General features: G+C 37.8%; 1 protein-coding gene across 1 annotated transcript in view; it reads left to right on the forward strand.

Annotated features, from left to right (window-relative positions):
* LVRN (laeverin) overlaps positions 1–23,508 on the forward strand; it is a 73,302-nt gene extending 49,794 nt beyond the window's left edge. The window contains exons 13-20 of the mRNA XM_011963668.1: positions 998–1,053; positions 6,394–6,547; positions 8,002–8,096; positions 10,038–10,145; positions 10,876–11,043; positions 11,234–11,371; positions 18,315–18,390; positions 21,907–23,508. Coding sequence (XP_011819058.1) covers positions 998–1,053; positions 6,394–6,547; positions 8,002–8,096; positions 10,038–10,145; positions 10,876–11,043; positions 11,234–11,371; positions 18,315–18,390; positions 21,907–22,047 — 936 coding nt within the window. The 3' untranslated portion in view covers positions 22,048–23,508. The remainder of the gene's footprint in view (positions 1–997; positions 1,054–6,393; positions 6,548–8,001; positions 8,097–10,037; positions 10,146–10,875; positions 11,044–11,233; positions 11,372–18,314; positions 18,391–21,906) is intronic.
* The last annotated feature ends 885 nt before the right edge of the window (positions 23,509–24,393 follow it).

A 24,393-nucleotide genomic window follows, 5' to 3' on the forward strand; every position in this document is an offset into this window, starting at 1 on the left:
GCTATAAAGGCCACTTACAATAATATTTTCTTTTCAAATCTTTTCAAAGTGTCTGAATTCTTATTACATTTTGAAGGGCATTCTAAGCCATGAAAGCACGAGGTTACACCATTATAGTAATGATTTATTGAAACCATTGTAGATTTACTTATTGAAAAACAGAGGCAAATTATTTCTACAGCATAATTGGTGAGCAAATAAAAGAGAATCTTTATGATTAATATTAATCTAGAAAACATGTTAGTACTGCCAGAAAAGAAATTAGATTCTACCAGCTGAAGAATTAAACTTGACTTGCTCGGACCCTTAAAGAAATGCTGTGAAGATAAAGTTTTTGAACCAAATAGATCACACTGCTGAGAGGTGCTGAAGGTATGATGTAGGAGGCCTGGCCTCCTTAGGGACTGAACTGACAGAAGAGTCTTATGGCCTGGCAATGCCAGGAAATTCAAATAGAAGTCTAAAGAATTACACTGGCAATTGGCCCCTGCCGTTCCACGGATAGAAAGGGAACTGTTGGTGGCATTCTGTCTCATTAGTAAAATCTTAAGATAAATACCATGTGAAAAAATATGGTACCTCAGTGTTACCAAAAGAGCACTAAATAATACTTATTTAAGGGCTTCTATGCCAAAAGCATCCCTGAAAATAATTTGGATTTGAAATACAATTTAATGTATACTTGTTTTGGAGAGGCCTTTTAAATTTGGTTGCCTATTTTATTTTTTAACATGATATGTTTTCGGAGTATTTTGGCAAAACTCTCTGCCGTATTTAAACCTTATGATTGATGTCCAGAGGGTTCATTTATTTAAAAAACAGATGTATGATAAATAAATTACGGGGACTATCCTCAGTAATTATTGTTTCTCTGCAGATGAGATAATTCACATGAAGATGTTTTATAGGCAGCAGTAATCTTTAAATTGTTGTTATTTTGAAAACTTTACTGAAAAATGTTCTCATCTTCTGGACATATTTGGGTCTAATTCTGCAGGCTATTCCTGTTATTCACAGACTGCAGTTGATTGATGATGCCTTTTCCTTGTCTAAGTGAGTATATTTTCTTCTCTCATGGTTTTAGAATATACCTTGAGACCTTTATAAAAATAATAGCCTCATCACTATGAATTTGATTATTTAGTATATATAGGCCATAACTGATTCAGAATAGGATGCAATTCTGTAGCTGCAATGGAGTTTTATAATATAATGAGTTGCTGGAAATAAAAAGACTACCAATTGAGATTTGGCAGTGATTGCTGTTATCCAAGGGTGATGGCTACAATTTTAATGCAATCTCGCCTGTATTTTAATATATTGCACAATTATTTATTTTATTTATATTAGATTTACTCAGTGTAAGATATGCTGTTAAGTGTTTATAACCAGGTAAATTAATAAACATTCAGAATTTAAATTTTCAGTCAATAAAATTAAGGAATATATGTAGTAAATTATCTAGTATTTTTTCTTTCTTTAGCCAGACATATTGCTTGAGTAAATGTCTACTTATTTTATCCTTCTTTACTCCTTTTTCCCTCTGTGACTTGCAGTACATTTCCTTGTCTAATACTTTGCTGAAATTCCTCTCTCTCTAAGATCACCATGACTTTACTATTATTGACTACATCCTCCTGAAAATGTCATTTTGGCTTCCTTAGACTCTGATATGCAAACCTGGTTCTCCTTGTATATCTGACTCCTCTTCTACTGCTGTGAGCTTCTTAGGACCAATCATGGTTATATTACTTTCTTCTATCTTTCCTTTGATAACTCATTCCCTCTTGGGTTTTGGTGACCGTTTTATTGCGTATCTGTAGAGTGCCAGCAGAGGTAAGGTCCTCAGTAAATGTTTGTGGAAGGACATGTTGATGACTTCCAAATCTACATTGTTACTTATCTTTCCTCCTGTCTTAGGTTTATCCTGTGGTCGTATGAATTCAGTACCTTAAACCCTGAACTTCATTTTTGTCTCTACCTTGCTCTTGCTATCAATTCCTCCCTGCATGGCAAAGGTACTCTTCTTTTCATCACCCAAACTTGAAACCTCAGAGATATCCTTGATTCCTCTCTTTACTTCATCTTACATGCACAGTCACCAAGTCTTACCTCTTCATTCTTAGAAATGTCTTTCGGAGGCTCACTTTACCACTTTCACTGCTTCCACACTAAGCCAAGCTTTCTTCATCTCTTGCCTGGCCTATTAAATTAGCCTCCTGTCTTTAGTCCTTTTGAATTTCATTCTGTCTTCTGTAAGACTATTGCAATAAAATTGTTAGACATCAATTTCGTTATGCTATTCCAATTGTTTAAATGCCTAGAGTACCTTTCCACCTAAATTCTTCATCCTGACATGCAAGGATCTGCACAGGTTTGAGCCGACTTACCTATTAGGCCCTATTTCTCACTATACACGAAGGAAATCCTCTGCCTCAGTTAGCTTCATCTGCTCATCACACTAATTCCCACCTTCTCTTATTTGTCCTGGGCTGCCTTCCTCTTTTTCTACCTATTTTAATCCTATGCATCCTTCACTGCTCTTCCCAAGTTTCTCCTCCATGAAGCCTTCCTTGGCTTTTCTATCTTATCCCTGACTTTTCTACGTGCATATTTTCCTTCTTTGCTACTTTACAGTATTCACTGCCTTTTCTGGTACTTTTCATTACTGGTTTCTTATGCATAAGTCTCAGCTCTTCATTGAAGCTCCTCAGTGGTAGGCAAGTGCAGTGTCATATATACTACAGGCATACCTTGTTTTATTGTGCTTCGCTTTAAGACTTCACAGATATTGCATTTGTTACAAATTAAAGATTTGTGGCAACCCTGAGTCAAGCAAGTCTATCGGCATCATTTTCCAGCAGCATGTGCTCATGTTATGTCTCTGGGTCACATTTTAGTAATTCTTACAATATTTCAAACTTTTTCATTATTGTTATATCTGTTACAGTAAAATTGTTTTGGGGTGCAATGAATCGTGCCTGTATAAGGCCACCAACTTAATAATTCTGTGTGTTCTGACTGCTCCACTGGCCAGCCATTCCTCCATCTCTCTCCCTCTTCTTTGGCCTTTCCATTCCCTGAGAATCAGTAATATTGAAATTAGGGCCGGGCACAGTGGCTCACGCCTGTAATCCCAGCACTTTGGGAGGCCAAGGTGGGCGGATCATGAGATCAAGGGGTCAAGACCATCCTGGCTAACACGGTGCAAACCACATCTCTACTAAAAATACAAAAAAATTAGCTGGGCATGGTGGCGGGCACCTGTAATCCCAGCTACTTGGGAGGCTGAGGCAGGAGAAAGGAATGAACCCAGGAGGCAGAGCTTGCAGTGAGCCGAGATCACACAACTGCACTCCAGCCTGGGTGACAGAGTGAGACTCTGTCTAAAAATAAAAAATAAAATAAAATTAAGCCAATTAATAACCCTACAATGGCCTTTAGGGGTTTAAGTAAAAGGGGGAGTCCTGCATCTTTCACTTTAAATCAAAAGCTAGAAATGATTAGGTTTAGTGAGGAAGGCATGTTGAAACTGAGATAGGCTGAAACTAGGCCTCTTGCACCAAACAGCGAAATTGTAGATGCAAAGGATAAGTTCTTGAAGGAAATTAAAAAGTGCTACTCCAGTGAATACATGAATGATTTTTTTTTAAAAAAAGTGAAACAGCCTTATTGCTGATAGGGAGAAAGTTTCAGTGATTTGGATAAAAGATCAAACCAGCCACAGTATTCCCTTAAACCAAAGCCTAATCCAGAACAAGGTCCTAACTCTCTTCAATTCTATTAAGGCTAAGAGAGGTGAGGAAGGTGCAGGAAAAGGTGCTAGTTCAAAGCTAGCAGAGGTTAGTTCATGAAGATTAAGGAAAGAAGCCATCTCCACAACAAAATACAAGGTGAAGCAGCGAATGTTGATGTAGAAGTTATAGGAAGTTATCCAGAAAATCTAGCTAAGATAATTGTTAAAATGGCTGCACCACCGGGCGCAGTGGCTCATGCCTATAATCCCAGGACTTTGGGAAGCTGAGGAACACGGATCACAAGGTCAGGTGATCGAGACCATGGTGAAACCCCGTCTCTACTAAAAATACAAAAAATTAGCCTGGTGTGGTGGCATGTGCCTGTGGTCCCAGCTACTTAGGAGGCTGAGGCAGGAGAATGGCGTGAACCTAGGAGACGGAGCTTGCAGTGAGCTGAGTTCGCGCCACTGCACTCCAGCCTGGGTGCAGAGTGAAACTCCGTTTCAAAAAAAAAGGGGGGGGCTGCACCAAACAACAGGTTTTTCTGGTTTTTTGTTTGTTTGTTTGTTTGTTTAAGTATTATTATATTTTAAGTTCTGGGCTACATGTGCACAACATGCAGGTTTGTTACCTATGTATGCATGTGCCATGTTGGTGTGCTGCACCCATTAACTTGTCATTTACATTAGGTAAATCTCCTAATGCTCTCCCTGCCCCCTCCCCCCTCCCCAGGACAGGCCCCGGGGTGTGATGTTCCTCTTCCTGTGTCCAAGTGTTCTCATTGTTCAATTCCCACCTATGAGTCAGAACATGCGGTGTTTGGTTTTTTGTCCCAACAACAGGTTTTTCAATATGAAACAATCTTATATAGGAAGAAGATATAAGGCCCTCTAGGCCTTTTATAGCTAGAGAGGACAAGTCAATGCCTGGCTTCAAAGTTTCAAAGGACAAGCTGACTCTCTTGTTAGGGGCTAATGCAACTGGTAGCTTTAAGTTGAAGCCAATGCTCATTTACCATTCTGTAAATTCTAGTGTCCTTAAACATTACCGAAATCAACTCTGCTTGTGCTCTGTAAGTGGAAAAACAAAGCCTGAATGACAGCATATCTGTTTACAGTATGGTTTGCTGAATATTTTAAACCCATCGCTTAGATCTACTGCTCAGGAAAAAAAAAAAAAGGAAGATTCCTTCCAAAATATTACTGCTCACTGACGATGCACTTGATTACACAAGCACTATGATGGAGATGTACAAGGAGATTAATGTTTTCATGCCTGCTAACACAACATCAATTCTTCAGCCCATGGATCAAGGAGTAATTTCTTTCTTTCTTTTAACTCTTATTATTTAAGAAATACATTTTATAAGGCTGTAGCTTCCATAGATAATGATCCTTCTGATGAATCTGGCCAAAGTAAATTGCAAATCTTCTGGAAGGGATGAATCATTCCAAGTGCCATTATGAACATTTGAGATGCATGAAAGGAGGTAAAAAAAATCAATATAAACAGGAGTTTTGAAGACGTTTTCAGTCCTCATTGATGACTTCAAGGGGTTAAGATTTCAGTAGAGGAAGTCGCGTCAGATACAGTGGGAATCGCAGTAGCACTAGAATTAGAAGTGGAGCCTGAAGATGCGACTGAATTGCTGCAATCTCATGATCCAACTTGAGTGGATGAGAAGTTGCTTCTTATGGATGAGCAAGGAAAGTGGTTTCTTGAGAAAGAATCCAATCCTGGTGAAGATGCTATGACCATTGTTGAAATGACAACGAAGGATTGAGAATATTATGTATACTTAGTTGTTAAAGCAGCAGCAGGGTATGTGACAGGATTGACTCCAATTTTGAAAGAAGTTTTGCTGTGGGTAAAATGCTGTTAAACAGCATCACATACTACAGAGAAATCTTTTGTGAAAGGAAACTGAGCAATGTGGCAAACTTTATTGTTGCTTATTTTAAGAATTGCCATAGTCACACCAGCTTCCGCAACTACCACCCTGATCAGTTAGCAGCCAAGGTTATGACTTGCTGAAGTCTCAGATTGTTGTTAGCATTTGTTGACAGTAAACTACTTTTAAATTAAGGTGTGCATACTGTTTTTCTTAGACATAATGCCATTGCTACTTAATAGGCTACAGTATAGTGTAAACATAAGTTTTATATGCACTGGAAAATAAAAAAAAAAAAAACGATGTGACTTGCTTTATTATGATATTCACTTTATTGTGTCTGAAACAGAATCCACAATATCTCTGAGGTATGCCTGTAGTTGGTGTGCACATCAGCAGCTGTCAGAACATTAGATAGAGAATGACTTCTAATTAGTACTTGTTGAATGCAGACTATGCTGTCACAAAAATGCATATAGAATGCATAACTGTTCTACTTCCTAATAATCAGTCCAACATTTGGCCTGAATTTTCTCTAGCCTTCAAGACTTTGGACACTTGGAAGTACCAAATTGAAATGGAAGGCCTGTCGACTTTGCTTGGGTTTCATCCTTTCTATAAGATGAGACATTTACCTTCTCATTTCTTGACTTATTCACGTGCCTTATTGAAGTCAGGCATTGAAACATGGAACAAATATCGAACGCATGCAAATTACTTAGCAAGTGAAGGTTTTTTGAGTGTGTGTGTTTTTAAATCAAACAGAAACAATTATATTGAGATTGAAACAGCACTTGAGTTAACCAAGTACCTTGCTGAAGAAGATGAAATTATAGTATGGCATACAGTCTTGGTAAACTTGGTAACCTGGGATCTTGTTTCTGATGTGAACAACTATGATATATACCCATTATTAAAGGTAATTTCATTCTTTCTTATGTAGTTTTTAAATAAATCCTCTCTTCTTCTTTTCATATTTTAGCCAGCATCTGTGAGACAGGTCTTTTCCAAAGTAATAGTCTTAGTTCCATATATATATATTCATTTCCTTAACAATGGCTGATTGATCTTGGAAGAAAATACCTTAGTCGTAGACCTGGTCTAGGAGATGAGTGAGGTTTGGAAGGGTATTTCATTCTTGGTGAAGTGGCAGTGTGTCCTAAGAAACCAGAAGTGGATGGAAATGGTATGCCTGTTTTTTTAGCGAAAAGAATAGTATTTATTAGCAACTGTTTTCCTAAGAGATTGTTAGGTAACCAGAATGAATTGTAACAACTCTGTGTCTATAATTGCAATATTCTGACTCATAGGAACAGCACTTAAATCCAGAGAGATATGTTCCAGAAAATGTAAAAATTTGAAGATGCTTTTGATGTTAGGAAAAGAAAGGGAGAAATGAGAATTACTGAACAGAGAAATGACATGCCATCATAAATTTAAAAATATATTTTCCATTGTTAGATCTTAAACAGTAATTACAGGAAAAAATAGCAAAGGTGAATTCAAAGCAAGAGTTAGGTAGACCTCTTTGGGGAGTGATGGGTCACACAAACCAAAAAGTATGTTAGGTGATAATTTCAAGTGAATTTCTGGGCCATTCGGAGGGTGAGATCACAAATACCTCTAATGGTCCCAGACATTCTTTTTCCTAGTGGTCAAAGTACCAAAGGGAATTTAGCTGACCTTGGGATGGTGATTAATAAAAGAAGGCACTAAAATTTTGGTGAAATTGAGGAGGCTCATTGATAACATCTGATGACTTGTTCTGGGTAAAGAAGTAAAACTAATACTTGTTTTTAAAGAATTTCAATGAACAGCATCTAGTTAATTCTTAGGGATATATTAGTAAATGTCTAACTTCTATAATTTTATATTTACCAGCTGATGGCTTATATTTATTTTAAAATTAGGGCTTCAGTTTGTCCAGGACATAAACCAGTTCTTTTTTTTTTGAGGAATGTGTACTTAGTATGGATGTTTTATGGTAGAAGGCTGTTTTATATTTTCACATTTCTTCTCTATTTTGAACATAATTGGAAATGTATGCAATGATGTTAAATGATAATTATAGCTAATTTTTTTTGAGTTATTGCTTTGTGCCAAGCAATGTGCTTGCAATATATTATATTATTTAATCCTCATAATACACTGTAACATTGGTATTACGGTAAACCACATTTTATGTAAAATGGAACTAAACCCAAAGAGGTTAAAAAATAAACCAGTTATATATTTAGTAACAGATAGAGATAATTTCTGAAGAAGCATCTGCCACTTGCCTATCAATGTCTTTTCAGATAAATAAATAGAGCAGAGTGAAAATTCAGTGTTTGCAAACCAGAATTAACAGTGTATTTTCTTTGTTGTTTATAGAAGTACCTATTAAAGAGACTTAATTTAATATGGAATATTTATTCAACTATAATTCGTGAAAATGTGTTGGCATTACAAGATGACTACTTAGCTCTGTAAGTATGTTTTCACAAGTGATAACTGAATAAAATGCATTCATATTAATAGGCTTCCAGAAGTAATAAAATAAAACCTTCATACCTGTTATTCATTGAGGTATTTTATATGCTATTATTATTTGAGAACAATAGCTCAGAGGTTGGTGGGCTACATGTATTCTAACAGAAAATAGTCATTTTAGATCTTAATTTACCTGCAAAGCACATGCATGTACACATAGGAACTTACAGCTCTATATTCTCAAAGCCTAGACTACTGGTTGAAATTATAAATGTTTCCTACTATTGGTGAAGGTGTGCTAAGCAAAGCTAGCCTATGCCAGTGAGCTGAAGGGCATGGGAAAGCCATAGGGGAAAAGGTCCCCTCTGTGTATTATTGTTAACATAAATTCAGTCATTATGCAGATAAGATGAGGTAGGTTGACAGTGATATAGATCGGTCACTGTGTGTGAGCACAGGTTAGTATCACAAATGACTTTCATGTTACCAGTTTGGTGAGGAGAGTAAGCACATTGTCATGGTGGTCTACGAAGGAGGCAAGAGGCAAAATGGGGTGGTAGTATTTCCGTCTTCCTGGTGTCCTAAGTTTTGTGCGTAAGATGGTCTCTAGATTTAGGGAGGGACTCTGTAGCCAGTAACAGTATAGGGATTATACCTATAACTTCTGGCCAACATTAAGTTCAAATCAATTAGACCAAGAAAGAAATGCAAAATATACAAAGTATGATTATTCTGACTCAATAGTACTATTCTGGGAGGGCAGAAATTTTAGTGCTAAGGGATGTGACTGGAAGGACATAAAATGTAATGGATGAGTAGGTGGACAATGGTAAGGAATAGCTGGGATCGAGAGTGGCTAGGCAATTTGTATGAATGAATGGGAAGGCAAAAGTGTGCTCAGTCAGGCAGCATGTTTGTTAACCAGACATATCCTTGGCTCTCCTAAATTGGACTGAAGCAGCCTACTTTTTATAGCATCCCAGGGACAGTTCTCTTCAGAGCAGCTCTAGGGGTTAGACTGCACTTCCACAGAACTCCAGCTTGTTGCTATCAGCTTGAGATTGGGATGGGTGAGGAGAGGGAGTGAGTAAAGTATATAAATGAATACCTAGAATGTTTCTCAGAGGACCTCCACCCTTACACATTCCTCTTCAGCTTATCAGAAGGTCAGGCCAGGCTGGGTTGAAACTGGAAGATGGAGTAACAGAGATTTGGCGCTTGCATTTTCTGGAAACTTATGGCCAATTTGGGTTTCTTTACCCTGACCCCAAACTGGAGTAGGGATCACAAGGCATCACTTACCTGGATTTATTATTGGTCTTCACTGTATTCTTTTGAACTTATTTTGTTTTAAAGTACAGTGTATACCCCTGCTCAGCTGTAAAAACAAACCAAACCAACCAAACACCTTTATTCTTTTTCTGAACATGTATATAACAGCCAGGAGGAGTAGAAGAAACACACTAAAGTAAGAGAAAGCAAATTGTAGAAGGGGAGAAATGAACTCTTCCCTTTCCCTTTCTTGTATAGAGAAAGAACTTTATTTTAAAGTCTATTAGATCAGATACTCTAAAATCATTTTTTATCCATAAGGCAATTCTAGTAAAAGAGAGGAAAAATAAATTGACAACAGCTGTGGAGTGCGTGTACACCCATGTGTGTTTGAGGGAGATGAAGGATGGCAGTAATTTGTTTCTCACTTTCAAAAAATACTAGTCTTAGGAGCTTTTTTTGGTGCCTAGGAGCCTCTCAGTAAATATTTCTCTGAATCTTAAATACTTCTGTCATCCACAAAAGCAATTTTTTTAAACAAACCCGATGTCATTGAAAGGATATTTAAAAATACCCAACTTTTTATGAAACACATATTCTTGGAAGCAGAGAAAATGAAGGTGGTAATGCAAAATAAACTGTTTTTCTTTGACTTTTTCTTCAAGAATATCACTGGAAAAACTTTTTGGAACTGCGTGTTGGTTGGGCCTTGAAGACTGCCTTCAGCTGTCAAAAGAACTCTTCACAAAATGGGTGGACCATCCAGAAAATGAGTAAGAGTAATATTGTAATTCCTCATTTCTGTCCTATTTAAGCACCAGCAATTTCCCTTTTTGATGTACTCACTGTGGGAATGAGTGTTTTACTTTCACTTGGTTAGGCACTCTCTCCTACTATTCTTTTCAAATACCTTTTTAAAAAAATACCAGTGTTTAATGTGGGTCTGTGTATAACAATAGACTAGAATTTATACAATGAATTGTCACCTAGGACCTTTCACTGCCAATGCATTCTTCCAATAAGCACTTATTTTGAGCTATCTCTGCTTGTTTTGAGTCTTAATAGGTTGTTCTTTATGATTGTTTGTGATTGTTATATCTATGAGTGCAGCAGAGCACCTCCCTCTCCATCTCTCTCTTGGTTTGTTGCCTCACTGAGCGCTGAGACTCTCATTGTGGTTTTATTACCTTTAATATACCACCTCAGATGGACTCTTAGGAAATGTGATAATGAGATATGAGATACAAGACCAACCTGTATTGTCAATATACTCTATACTATTCTAATTTCCTTCTTTCTTAAAGCCCCTTAGTTTGGAATTGATGATCTCTTCTCATGGAATTAATGCTAATGACAGTTCTGACAATTGCCTCTCTAGATTCCTACTTTTGACCTTTATATCTGTGACTACAAATATTTTTTCTAGATTCATACTTCTAAAATATGATAACCTGGGGAAACATAACTACTATGAAAAGTATCATTTTATATTATATTTTACAGAATACCTTATCCAATTAAAGATGTGGTTTTATGTTATGGCATTGCCTTGGGAAGTGATAAAGAGTGGGACATCTTGTTAAATACTTACACTAATACAACAAAGGAAGAAGAAAAGATTCAACTTGCTTATGCAATGAGCTGCAGCAAAGACCCATGGATACTTAACAGGTGATTATGCTCAACTTACCTTGAAAGTTCCTGGTAATGGAAAAAAATAGAAATGTGCTAATGTAAGTATTAAAACGATGCGTATTTGTGCTGCACGATCTTAGAACCATGCGATTTTGATTTCGTTTATTTAAATTAACTCTTTATGTTGGATGTTTGAAATGTATTTTTTGCAAATGCACTTTTGCAGATTTATGGAGTATGCCATCAGCACATCTCCATTCACTTCTAATGAAACAAATGTAATTGAGATTGTGGCAGCATCTGAAGTTGGCCGGTATGTCGCAAAAGACTTCTTAGTCAACAACTGGCAAGCTGTGAGTAAAAGGTAAGAAGGAGAGTGAGACCTTTCTTTCATTTAGGTCACTGGTTTGGTGCTGAAAGCTCAGCTGTAGTCTAGCTAGGTCACAAAAGTCCTTTGCATTGACTAGAAAAGTGATCATTTTTCCTTCGTTTAGTCTCACTACAAACTGCCTGTATTATGGAAGAGCAATGCATGAACTTTTAACTGTGGCTTGAATATTTTTATCTTTTAGTTGACAACATGCGATACTCATAAAATAGATGCCTATGCTACTTCTGATAAATTTGCCTTAGTTCACTTTTCTTGCACATTCTGCACAAAAAGTGTTTCAGACTCAAATTAATTTGCTCTCTACATCTTATGCATTTGTTTTTAGGGCTTAGTTTATAGTCAGCAGTTTTGCTCAATTTTGCTAATAATTTTGTTTGAATAGACAGTAACATTATTTATGGATTGTAAGAAGGAAATAAAAGTTCAACTTAATAATTAAAATTTTATTTATAGTCAAAATGGCACAGGAACATTTACTTAGTTCTTTGTACATCTGAATATTTAATTATCACTAATTAAACAGATATATTTGACATGATAATATGTATGTCACTAGTCCTAATGTAATGATGAAGGTAGTATAAAATTATAAGTAAAAATGCTTATGCCAGATTAAATTTTATGTTAACGATATGGAAAGTATCTATACTGAATTTGCTAAAATGTGACTGATCACTAACAAGTTAGCGCTTAGTTTTTCTCACGCATATTCCACTGGATGCTATTCATGAAGATGGGGATGATAGGCCTTCTGGGACAGACGGAGACAATAGCTCCATCAGTTTTGAAACTGTTTTAACCCTCACTTTTGCAGACTCACAGTGCATTTTAGCATTATAAAGTATCCAAGAAGTCCTGCGGAAGGAAACTTAGCATTTTCCATACAGTTTGACTACACAACATCTTCTAGGTGTAGTTATTCCAAACTCCAGCTTGGGATATGCTGATGTAAACAAAACGTCATTTTGCCAGTAGACCAGATGTTCCAGAAGAAAGACAGATGGGAGAAACAAAATTTGCCAACCCTCTCATTTGGTTCTGGAACTTAAAAAAACCCATTAGTTAACATTTAGGCCTTGTTTTCTTCTCCTATAGAATAATAAATGTATTCGATAAATGTAAGATTCTTTCTAGTAATAAAAAGTTTTAGTTTTTCTACATCAAGGTGCAGTTCAAATTGTTACTGGAGATGTAAAGAGATTAGGACTTGGTATCTGATCAATGCTGTAGAGGAGAGATGACGGGGACGTTTGGGGATTTAAGGGGAAGAAAGGGATGTGCATGTGATTTGAACAAGCACAGTTGCAAATCTCCTTCTTCTACCTGGAGGACAGAACATCAGAAAATGCCTGGAGGCAGAGCTGGGAGGCCAACTTGGGACTAGTCACAGTAACTGGCAGGAGCTTAGCGCACTGGAGAGGAGATAGGAGTGGGAAGGTAAGTTGAGGGTCAGAGAGAAGGATGGGTGATAATAGGCGCTAAATCCATGTGAAGGAGTTTTATTTTCTGTGCTCTTCATTGGTGATGTCCTGTTTCTAACTGGTGTCGTATGTTCGTATGTGAAACACACACAGGCTGTGCTGATGATGACAGTGTGTTAACACCAGTGGGGGTCAATTCTAGAACTGGGGGATGGGGATGGACTGAACTAGAGCAGGATAGCAAAGTGCTGGTTTCTTCCTCTAAGAACTATGGAAAGTGTCTCTTCATTACTGTCGTTTGTCCTTTTATTTATTGTGCTTTAGTTTTTCATGTATCCACCAGAGACATGGTATGTCAAAGAGTTAAGGCAATAGAATCTAGAATTAGATCAATCTTAGGATGAGGAGAGTGCTAAATATGTAACCTGAGACAAGATTTTTAACCTAAGCTTCAGCTTTCTCATTCATAAAATGAGGATAATAATGAATAGGCTTTAAGATAATTTGATAATGTGCTATTTAAGGTGATTGGTACATAATAAATGTTTAATGTTCATTACTATTATTATCTTGGTGAGATAATATGATGTAGGTGCTTTATTACAAGTCCCTATATCCTTCACTTTATTTATTTTTCTCAATATTATCAATTTCTATTTTTATGTTATTGATAACATCCCTCAGCAGTATTAGAGTCTCATGTTTAGAATGAAAAACACACATTGATGTTGTTCTTTAAAATAACATGTTTAGTCTGGGCATGGTGGCTCATGCCTATAATCCCAGCACTTTGGGAGGCCAAGGCAGGAGGATCACTATAGCCCAGGAGTTTGAGAACAGGCTGGGCAACATAGCAAGACTCTATTTCTACCAAAAAATTAAAAAACAAAATCATGTGTTTATATATGCAATAATTACAGTTTTCACAGCCACCCATAAAATAATTACCAATTAATAACCAAGACTCAGAAGTTAAATAACTTAAAGTCAATACCTAGTAAATAAAAAAAACTTGAATTAGAAAGTGTGTCCCCTGGCTCTGATTCCCGGCTCTCTATTTACTTCCTCCTAAGTAAGAAAATGCATACTTCTTAATTATTTATTTTATGAGAGTACTACTGAAAATATTTAATCTTTCAATGTATTCTTAACTAATGCCTCATCTACATTTTCAGTGGCTCACGCCTATAATAATCCCAGCACTTTGGGAGGCCAAGGCAGGCAGATCACCTGAGGTCAGGAGTTCATAACCAGCCTGATCAACAGGGAGAAACACCATCTCTACTAAAAATACGAAAGTAGCCAGGCGTGGTGGCACATGCCTGCAATCCCAGCTACTCGGGAAGCCGAGACAGGAGAATCGCTTGACCCAGGAGGCGGAGGTTACAGTGGGCCAAGATCAACCCATTGCCCTCCAGCCTGCGTAGGCAACAAGAACAAAACTCCGTTTTGTTTTGTTTTTTTTTTAAAGATATGCTATATCCTTTAAACATTTTGAGATGCCAAGATTTGTTCAAATATTTTAAATTTGTTTTACTTAGAAAGCCCTTCTCATGATGTGATTTATTTATCTCAATTCCAGAAGATGTTTAAATAAATGAAGTGGCTTTTCAGTTGATTTTTAAAAAATTAATAAACTTAATTTTTTAGGATAGTTTTAAGTTCATAGCAAAATTGAGCAGACAGAGTTCCCATATATCACTGTCAGCACACAGGCACAAGCTCCCCCTGAATCAACATCCTGCATCAGAGCCACACATTTACAGTCACATGTTGATTAACAATAGAAATACATTCTGAGAAATGCATCCTTAGATGATTTAGTCCTTGTGCGAACAGCATAGACTGTACTTACACAAACTTAGATGGTAGAGCCCACCACACACCTGGGCTCTGTGGTATAGTCTATTGCTCCTAGGTTACAAACCTGTACAGCATGGTACTGAATACTGGAAGCAGTAGTAACACAACTGGCAGTATTTGTGTATTTATTTATTTATTTATTTATTTATTTATTTTTGAGAGGGAGTCTCGCCTTGTCGCCCAAGCTGGAATACAGTGGTGTGATCTTGGCTCACTGAAAGTTCCGCCTCCTGGGTTCACGCCATTCTCCTACCTCAGCCTCCCGAGTAGCTGGGACTACAGGCGCCCGCCACCACATCCGGCTAGTTTTTTTGTCTTTTTTAGTAGAGACGGGGTTTCACTGTGTTAGCCAGGATGGTCTTGATCTCCTGACCTCATGGTCCACCTGCCTCGGCCTCCCAAAGTGCTGGGATTACAGGCATGAGCCACTGCGCCCAGCCAGTATTTATGTATTTAAACATATCTAAACATAGAAAAGGTGATGCATTGTGCTACAATGTTACAATGACTATGACATTGCTAGGGGATAAGAATTTTTTGGCTCCTTTTTAATGTTGTCCATTGTTGACTGAAACATTGTTATGTGGCTCACAGCTGTACTATAATTGATTAACATAAACAGGCACATCATTATCACCCAAAGTCCCTAGTTTACCTTAGGGTTTACTCTTGGTGTTGCACATTCTATGGGTGTTGATGTATTAATGTATAACGATGCGTATTCACCACTGCAGCATCATACGGAATACTTTCACTACCCTAAAAATCCTCTGTGCTGTGCCTATTCATCCTTCCCTCTGCCCATAGTCAGTTGCTTTTTTAAGAAAAAGTTTGAATAATCTACTTCTTATTCCAGAAGTTTTCATTTTATTTTTGTTTTTGCTTTTTAATGTGTTGAGCTTTTGGTTGCTGATTTGGTCTTGGCTGTGGGAGCTAGAATCAGGAGGAGTACGTGCAGAGCAGTACTTTGCACCCCTCCCATAAGGTGGTATCTTGTTGGGATCTTATGCTCCATTTCTACAGGGTGAGAGACAGGCTGGCAGAGGCAGCTTGCCTAAATGCAAAAACAAAAAAATACCATCTTATGTCCAGCTTGGCCCTGGGCATGAAGTGACCAGTGCTGTGGTTTTGAGTAAATCCCTCCCTTATCTCAGAGCACTCATGGGCATATGTCTCACAGTGACATGCAGGCAAGCTCACAGACATCATCTCCACACCAAGGCACATGTTGGAGTTGAGTATGTCGCCAATAGCGGTGCAGGAACCGCTGTTCCTTTCAGCCAGGCCCAGAATTCTTCCCAGGAAGCCTAATCTGGAAATACATTTTGGAATATTTGATTGAATAAAACAACTTTTGGCTTGGTCTTGCCCGTCACTGTCATGTACAGGGCATTACACTGGTTGGTGTGGGAAAATTTAGTTAATTATTGGGCCAAAGATGATCTCTCGAATACTCATTCCAATGAGAAAGACTCCATTGGTCATGAAGCTATCTTTCAAGTTACAGAAAAGTCAGTAGGTACACATAGCTAAGAGTAGGTCCTATGGAAGCATATGAATAGGGATGAAGCAATAGTATTTTGGGGACTTTTCAATGGATGTGGTAGAAGCATTATTTGTGCCATTATCATTTCTGTTAAATGGGCTTCACAGCATACAGAAAAGCCAGTTTTATCTCAATATAGAATACAGAGCATGATCAGTTTTAAACTCATCCTGTCCAAAATGAATCTTACCCTCTTTATTAAGCACTTGATTTTTTTTCTCCACATGTTATTACATTGCCTAAAGTCTTAAGCTTAAAAATATGGAATCATTTTCACTTCTACTTGGTTGTATTTCATGATAGGGAACACAGCCAAAAAAGGCTAAACAGGAGCACAAGCAAAGTGAGAGGTTATCAGAGTGGAGGGTCCAAGCACTGGGGAGTCTGTCCCCATGGCATGAATCAGGCTGGATGCCTTGGTGTCCCCACGCTTGCCGCATGGCCATCCTTGCCAGAAGGAATCTGACATGGCAGGGGAGATGAAGGGAGAGGTAATGTGAAAAAAGGGAGAGGCAGAAAGGAGAGCCAGACTGGAGTACCGAAATCACTGTTCCCACACTAATGTTAGATGTTATCAACTTTTTAAAAAGGATTACTATATTGACTCATATTGGCTTTTGACTTCATATTAATTAGAATGTATTTGAACACTGATGGGGTAAACTATTTGTAATGCAGTTTTGTTGAGTAATATTTGAAAGAGATTGCTCTGTCAACAAGAATGATAAATCATCTGTTTCAAAAATAGCCCCTCTTGAAGTTGACAAGAGCAGGAAGGAATGAAGTGTGCCAGGTAATCTAATAGGTGCTTCCATATATATTATCTCATTTACGCTCCAGAACAATGCTTCTAAGTATCTGTTATTCTCCGTTTTTACAATTTATAAATTTTCCAAGGTAATGTCAAACCCAGCCCTGCCTCCTCAGGTACCTTTCTCCTGTGTCTGGCAGAAATTAACACATTTAGCACCATAGATAGGTTTCCTCTGTTTTCTATTTTTATTTTTAAGGTTGAAATTTGGGTTCTTTGGAACTCAAGTTTCTTGAGTCATTTTATAGGTTTTTTCTGCCTAGCTGGCCAATTAAAATAGAGAACTAAGAAATGTTTCCTCTTTCTTCATAAAAACAGTTTCGCTTGCCTCAATTATATGCAGAGTTATATTGTCCTTCACGTTGCTCAGGTAGACACAGCATAAGTTACAGCTAGGAACTTAGAAAAATAGCAGCACTATTTTCTCTCACCTTTATTAGTATATTATGCCAAAGTTAACTCTTATAATTTTTAATTTCAAGTACCTATTTTTGAAGTAAATCAATTGTGTATATTAACTACTCAACCATCCCTTGGTCAGTCCATTATAATAACCCTATTTTAATTTTTCTTTCTTTTTTAATGCACCCAAAAGTCTTTTATTTACTTTTCTAACTACAGCCACACTTTGAGCAGGTAAGTATCTGCTGTTTTTTCATAGCAATACTTCACAGTTATTTTAAGATTTTTTTTTGCTAGATATTCAGGGACACTAAACTAGAGGGAAAGTTTCCACTACCACACCTATTGAAACAAGCACAGATAGGGCCATGGTGCTCAGTCTTCAGGGTCACCAGCGTTTAGAGAACATCGGAAGATACGGATCTTCTCTCCAAAAAGCATGCACGAAAACATTTCAAATACACGTTCAGGGTGCTTTAGTCAGCAGTTCTGAAATGGATCCTCTATTAACTACTGTTTTTTATGGGACACAATTTATATATTTATTTATTCCTTTAGAAATTGTATTGAGGCATGTGACATGTATTCCAACTACCTCATTTAATAGATAATGGTTGTTTTTAAGAAGAACTTTTTAGATTTAGATAACAGATTTGTGTAACACATATAAGTATTTAACTATCAATATTTCCTTAGTGTTAATAGGATTTTCTACTGAAAGATGAAACTAAACTAGTTCATACATGTTTTTACTTAGATTTGGGACATAGGAATTAATAGGGGCCATACACTTGGCATTCATCTGCTGTATAAAATATAGCTTTATTTTGCAAAATGCTTTCCACCCTTGATTAACGTCTTATTGCCTTGTAGGTATGGCACACAATCATTGATCAATCTAATATATGCAATAGGGAGAGCCATAACTACAGATTTACAGATTGTGGAGGTAAGCACTTTAAATATTATGAAATACAATGATAATTTGGAAACCACCTTTTATGCAATTTGGACTTGTTAAAATTAAAAATAATAATATGCTTATCTGAATTATTACATTCTATGCTTCTGTTGCTGCTGTATCACTGTGAAGAAGTGTTTTTACTTGTATCCTCCTCCCAAAATAGAGATCACCTGTTCATGGAGGGTGGTACTTCATCCTTTCTCACCTGAATGCTGGGCACTCTCGCCCAGGGTTCCTGTCCCAGATTGGGTTTCCTTCTATCCCACCTTTGCCATCACTGCCCGTCATTGCTGTGTTCCAGAGCTTCAGTAGCTTTGCATCGTTTTTCAGAGAAATTTTGAAATCCTGTGATTAGCACATGAGGCCCTTCATGATCTGGCCCCTGCATTACAGTTTGGCTTCATTTTTGCTCACCTCACCACCAAGTGTCAGAGGGCAAGAGAGATGGACAGACATCCCTAAACACATTTCCTCTAGCTATACTGTACCACTTACAAGTTTTCTTGAATCATTGTATAGCTTCACATTTTCTGGATTTCAGAAACACTCTGCCTTCTGTCTGGAGAACATTCCTCATCCCAGTTCCTGGCGGGATAATTCCTAGTCATCCTTTAAGATTCTGCTCCTATTATCTATTCTGGGAACTTTTTAATGAAGGATTTATACCCTTTCCTCATCTATACTTTCAAGTAATCCTATGAATATATTTTTACCATAGTGCTTATTACATTATAGTGTAATCACTGGTAAATATGTCTACCCCATGAGGCTACAATAAGCTCCCTGAGGACTGAGATGATATCTTAGTTCTGTCTATTCTAGATTCTTACCGTTTCCTGGCTTTGCTTTCCTCTAGGCTGAATTTTATTAGGCAGTCTTTTTCCATGTGGAGAGAAGCATAGCTCCCTTCTTATATAATCCGCAGCACTCCCAGCTGCAGAAGGAAGGATACTTGCTCACAGCTTCAAGAGTTCCTGCCCTGAATAAAGCACTTTGGTTGGTCCTACTTAGGTCAGAGGCAGCAATCACTGTGTCCAGGGGAGATGGAATACTCTGATTGGTCTAGCCAGGGTCGAACAGCCCCACCCAAGTCACAGGCACTGGGAAGGGGAAGGGATAGTTCTGAAAGGACAAAGGGCTGTAACCAGAAAGTAAACGAAGCGGACAAAAGCAAATGTCTACAAAAAGATACTTTCGCACAAAGTAAAACAAGGATACAATATAAATACAACCTGTACACACCCAGTAGCGTAGGTAAAATTAGACAGATTTATGGTACCAAATGGTGGCAAAGATATGGAGCAACTGGAACTCTTTTATCTTGCTGGGAGGAATGTAACATGGCACAACCATGTCAGGAAACAGGCAGTTTTTTTAAATGTTAACTGGAAACCATCTAAATGCCCATCCATAGGTAAATGAATAAGGAAAAGTAATATACCCACACAATGGAATGCTATCCTGAAATTTTTAAAATTTGTGTAGCAACGTGGATGAATATCAAGGTGATTATGTTTAGTAAAAGAAACCAGTCACATTCTGGGTAATGCAAATGGATCTATAGTGACAAAGGGCAGATCAGTAGTTGCCTGGGACAGAGATGGACTGCAAGAGGGCCTGAGGACCCTTTTTCAGGGTAGAGGAAAGGTACTTGATTGTGTCTGTGGTTTCAAAGGGGTACATGTTGGTCAAAATTCATTGACCTGTACAGTTTAAGTATATCTAGTTTACTGTACATAAATTAAATCCCAATAAAATTGATTAAAATTAAACACCAGGGCCTGAAACTATGTTAATAAGAACAAGAAGAGCCTTTGTAAATAAAGGTAAGTCAACTCTCCCTAAGCAAATAAACAAATACCTATATAGGTCATAAAGGCCTGAACTTTGATCCCAAGCAAAAAAAAAGGACAAGTAGAAGTCATATCATTGTTATCATGAGAGAAGCAGAACTGCTAATTCCCAAAGAAATTATCTTTTTTTGAGTTTTGGCCTGCCTAAGGCTGAGCTGTCAGGACTTGATTTATCAGGGATTCCCTGGACAAGGGAAAGAAAAGCACACTACACCCAGAACATGCTGATACAAAAGCTCCGCAAATCAAGATTCAGTGTGTGTTTTGATCTTCTAAAATTCATTAGTTCAATCTTTGCCTCTACAGAATCTAGTGAAATTTTGTTGTTGTTAATGAATAATAAATGAGATTTGTATAAATTTAGCAATCTTCAAAATTTCAAAATTCTAGTCACTGACAGCTTTTCAAAATTGGAAAAATGGATTTAGCAGTAGTTAAATTGTTGCAATTTAAAAAAATAAATGAATTAGCTAAGATGAATATCCTTGCCAACAACTATTAATGTCCAGCAGTCCTGCTCTGCTGCATCAGTTCACAGGGTAGTATCTAAAATAAATAATAAAAAAGAAAGTGAGAATGAAATCATTTGCTTCCCTTGTCCCTGTCCAAAGGCACAATTTTCAAACACCTTCCGCATCTCTGGCTCTGGTTTTTATGTTCCCCTGCTAGACATACTCTCAAGCACACATAAAGCCCACCTACAATCCCAAACACCATCGCCACTCCCCTCCCACCACTACAGGAGCCCAATCCTGGGCACACTGTCCGTGATGTGGAGTTGTGGGCTGTTGGCTGCCACCTCCTGGCAGGTGTAAGCAGGGAAGGAAAGAGTGGGGGAGGATTATTCCTGGCTCTTTAACTTACTTTTCCCTAAAACATTTCTTTTACATTGTAATTAGGCTTAATAGCCCTATTACTATGCAATTTTGAGTATATTAGGGTTGAAGTGAGCTGTTGTGAACTGGAATGCGCATCTTCATCTTATAGCTGTGTTTGGAGTTCTAATCCACTGATACAAAAAGAGACTTTTGGTAAAATGAAAATTGAAAAAACTTATAACTTATTTATATTTTGGAATATAACTTATTATTCACTTGGAGTCTGACTTATACGTAATATTGCAACAAATGTTCTGATAACTGAATGCTTGACCTGACCCAATGAGGTAATTCAGCCAATGGACGAATTCATTATCTAAGTGTTCTCAAATAAAGAATGACATTTGTAAAGATGCAACTATTATGTACCAACTTTGAGCTTTAGAAGTTTCCGTTTCTTTTGAGATTTAAAAAAAGTGGGGGAGTTCACTGTATCTCTGCCTGCAAATCTTAGAGAACACACTATTTGCCTTCAGTAAATATTCATTGAGACTTAATACGTGCTTTGGGAATAGAGCAATGAATACGGCATAGTTTCTGCTTCATGGACCTTCCTGTCTACATCTGCTTCTTTGGGGTAGGTGTGGTGTTCATCACATTGTCTCAGTCACAGTCTCCCCAGGGACACACAATCTGGGAGTATACATTTCTACTCATTCCAACCATCATCGCCAATTTGCAAAATCATGTTGCCGCTTAGCATTTAGATATTTGTTTTGTCCAAATGGGAAGTTAGATTGCACTGATCATCTGTCTCTCTGTCCTTCCAGCTGCAGCAGTTTTTCAGTAACATGTTGGAGGAACACTCGAGGATCAGCGTTCATGCCAAATTACAGACAATAAAGAATGAAAATCTGAAAAACAAGAAGCAAAGTGCCAGGATGGCTGCGTGGCTAAGGAGAAACACATAGCTTGTGGCTATCTTTCAGTACTCCTCTTGCATATTATAATGTAGTTTGCTCACAGTTTTGTCTTCCAATACTTTGTGAGTCTGGAAAACCATACATTTTGTTTGTATTTCAGTCACATTTATTACTCAGAGTGCCTTTCTTCTCGTATTGTCATGTTTGGCCCTGAGGTTGGGTGATTGCTGACAATTTTGCCAATGCTGCTGTATTTCTGGGAAAGATGTCACTTCATGTTGGGCTGTAATCCCACAGAATTTACTTTAAATGTTGTGTAAAAACAAATTAACCTAAGAAAGTCTTGCTTATTTTGTTGTGAAGGCCAGTGGAATATAAAATCATTGGCATTAATGAGTAGCACATTCTTTGCTGAGGGAAATAAGAGTTTAGCCAGGCCCGAGGGTTTATTTAGTTCAACATTGAAAATTGAAAAGACTAATGAGAAGATAATATGACAATATGAAAAGACAGAAACTCAAAAAGTATATTCACTAGAAGGCAGAAGAGCCAAAGAAAAGCAAGTTGAAAAAGAAAGAGGAGACAATTTAACGAGCCCTAAAGGCAAGAAGTATGTCTTCTCCTGCCCATTTCTCTCTCCCACAGGATCTCCTGCATTGAGTCACACATTGCTAGTTACTGAATTTCATGGTGTCGCAAAAAGACGAATGATTGTAGGATCCATGGAAGTGCACTTAGGCTTGCTGTGGTGCAGGCCACAGTGGAGATGAAGGCTTTGCTCTGAAGCTCTTGATTGTGTGTTCACCAGTGGGATGGACACCCTTTCGAGCCTAAGCATATGAGTGAAAATAATGATGTCAAAAGACAATAGCAAGTATGGGCTACTATTTAGGGCAAAAGGAATCCTGAAATGAAGGAAACAGAACTACAAGGCTAACTAGAGCATAATCTTACAGTTTTGCACTCAGGGGATTAAGTTTGAAGCATGGTGTCTTTTGGCCAAATTGAACCTACTTGTAATGTGGACTAACTTACTTTACATACTTTGGTCAGTCCCAATGTACGGAATTAGCTTAGTTTTCTCATGCTTGATTAAAACAAGACAACTAAAGCCAATTATTCCTCTTCTAGACTTTGTATATATGATTTAATCTTTTATTTTATTTTTATTTTTGTAGAATGGGGGTAAAACTACAGATCTCCAGCTCAGGGTGGTATATGTAAAGGTTAAGGAGTATGACATCAATTAACAGTCTTTAAAGATGTTACATAAGCTCAAAGCAATGTGACCTAAGACGTTTCTCCTATTTCTGGCATAAGTTAAGGCAGCCATAAATGAAAACACGAAACAAAATTTTGCTTTTATATTTGCTTCACAAGAAGATTCTCCCTGAGTGTCAGGGGGAGGCTGTGGGACTTCACCATGTGAACAAACGAAAGCACAGGTCAGAGAATTTCTTCTTCAAATTTAGAAATGTAAATTTTCAGCAATAAAATATCTGCATGCCTTCAAAGTGTTATAGGTGAGATACTTCCCCGTTTTTTTTCTTAAACACTCATTCTATATTTCCCATATTTCCTCTGATAATGAATCTCATCTTTCAATAACTTTGTCTTCATGTGTCCTCTCAACTGCTTTTCTCTTCCTCCTCTTCCTCTCTGTCTTAGTCCATTTTGTGCTGCTGTCACAGAATACCTTAGACTGGGTAATTTGTGAAGAACAGAGATGTGTTTCTTACCATTCTGGAGGCTGGAGATTCCAAGGTCCAGGGGCCTGCATCTCACTAGGGCCTTCTTGCTGTGTCATCCCCCATGGTGGAAGGCAAGAGGGCAAGAGAAAGAAGAGGGAAGAGGACTGAACTCATCCTTTTTATCAAGAACCCTCTCCCAAGACAACTAGCCAACTCCCACGATAAAAGCATTAATCTATTCATGAAGGCAGAACCTTCATGACCTAATCACCTCTTGAAAGTCCCACCTCTCAACATTGCATTGAGGATTAAGTTTCCAACACATGACCTTGGAGGGACACATTCAAACCATACATAGCTCTCTCCTCTATTTCCCCTCCCGTTCTTTCTCTCTCGAGCTCCCTCTTCCCTTCTCCCCTTTTCCCCTTTCTCCTCTTTCCAGTGACCTCTGGCTTCCTTCTGCCTGGTTGTTCTTATCCTCATTCCTTGGTCTTCCCATGCAACCATGGTCTCAGTCCACCGAGTGTGCTTTGAGGCTGACACTCAGGGTCAAGAAGGCTCTGATGCCTGGTATTGGGTGATGCCAAGAACTACTGATCTTGCCAAAAGAGCATGTAGGCTAGTCTCTCCAGACAGTTAAAAGTTAAACTGAATCCTATTACATCTTAGCTTCTGTGGTAAGTAAATACTGCTGAAGGTGTTT

The sequence above is a fragment of the Colobus angolensis genome, unplaced genomic scaffold (assembly GCF_000951035.1).
Source record: "Colobus angolensis palliatus isolate OR3802 unplaced genomic scaffold, Cang.pa_1.0 Scaffold62, whole genome shotgun sequence".
NCBI classification, from domain to species: Eukaryota; Metazoa; Chordata; class Mammalia; order Primates; family Cercopithecidae; genus Colobus; species Colobus angolensis.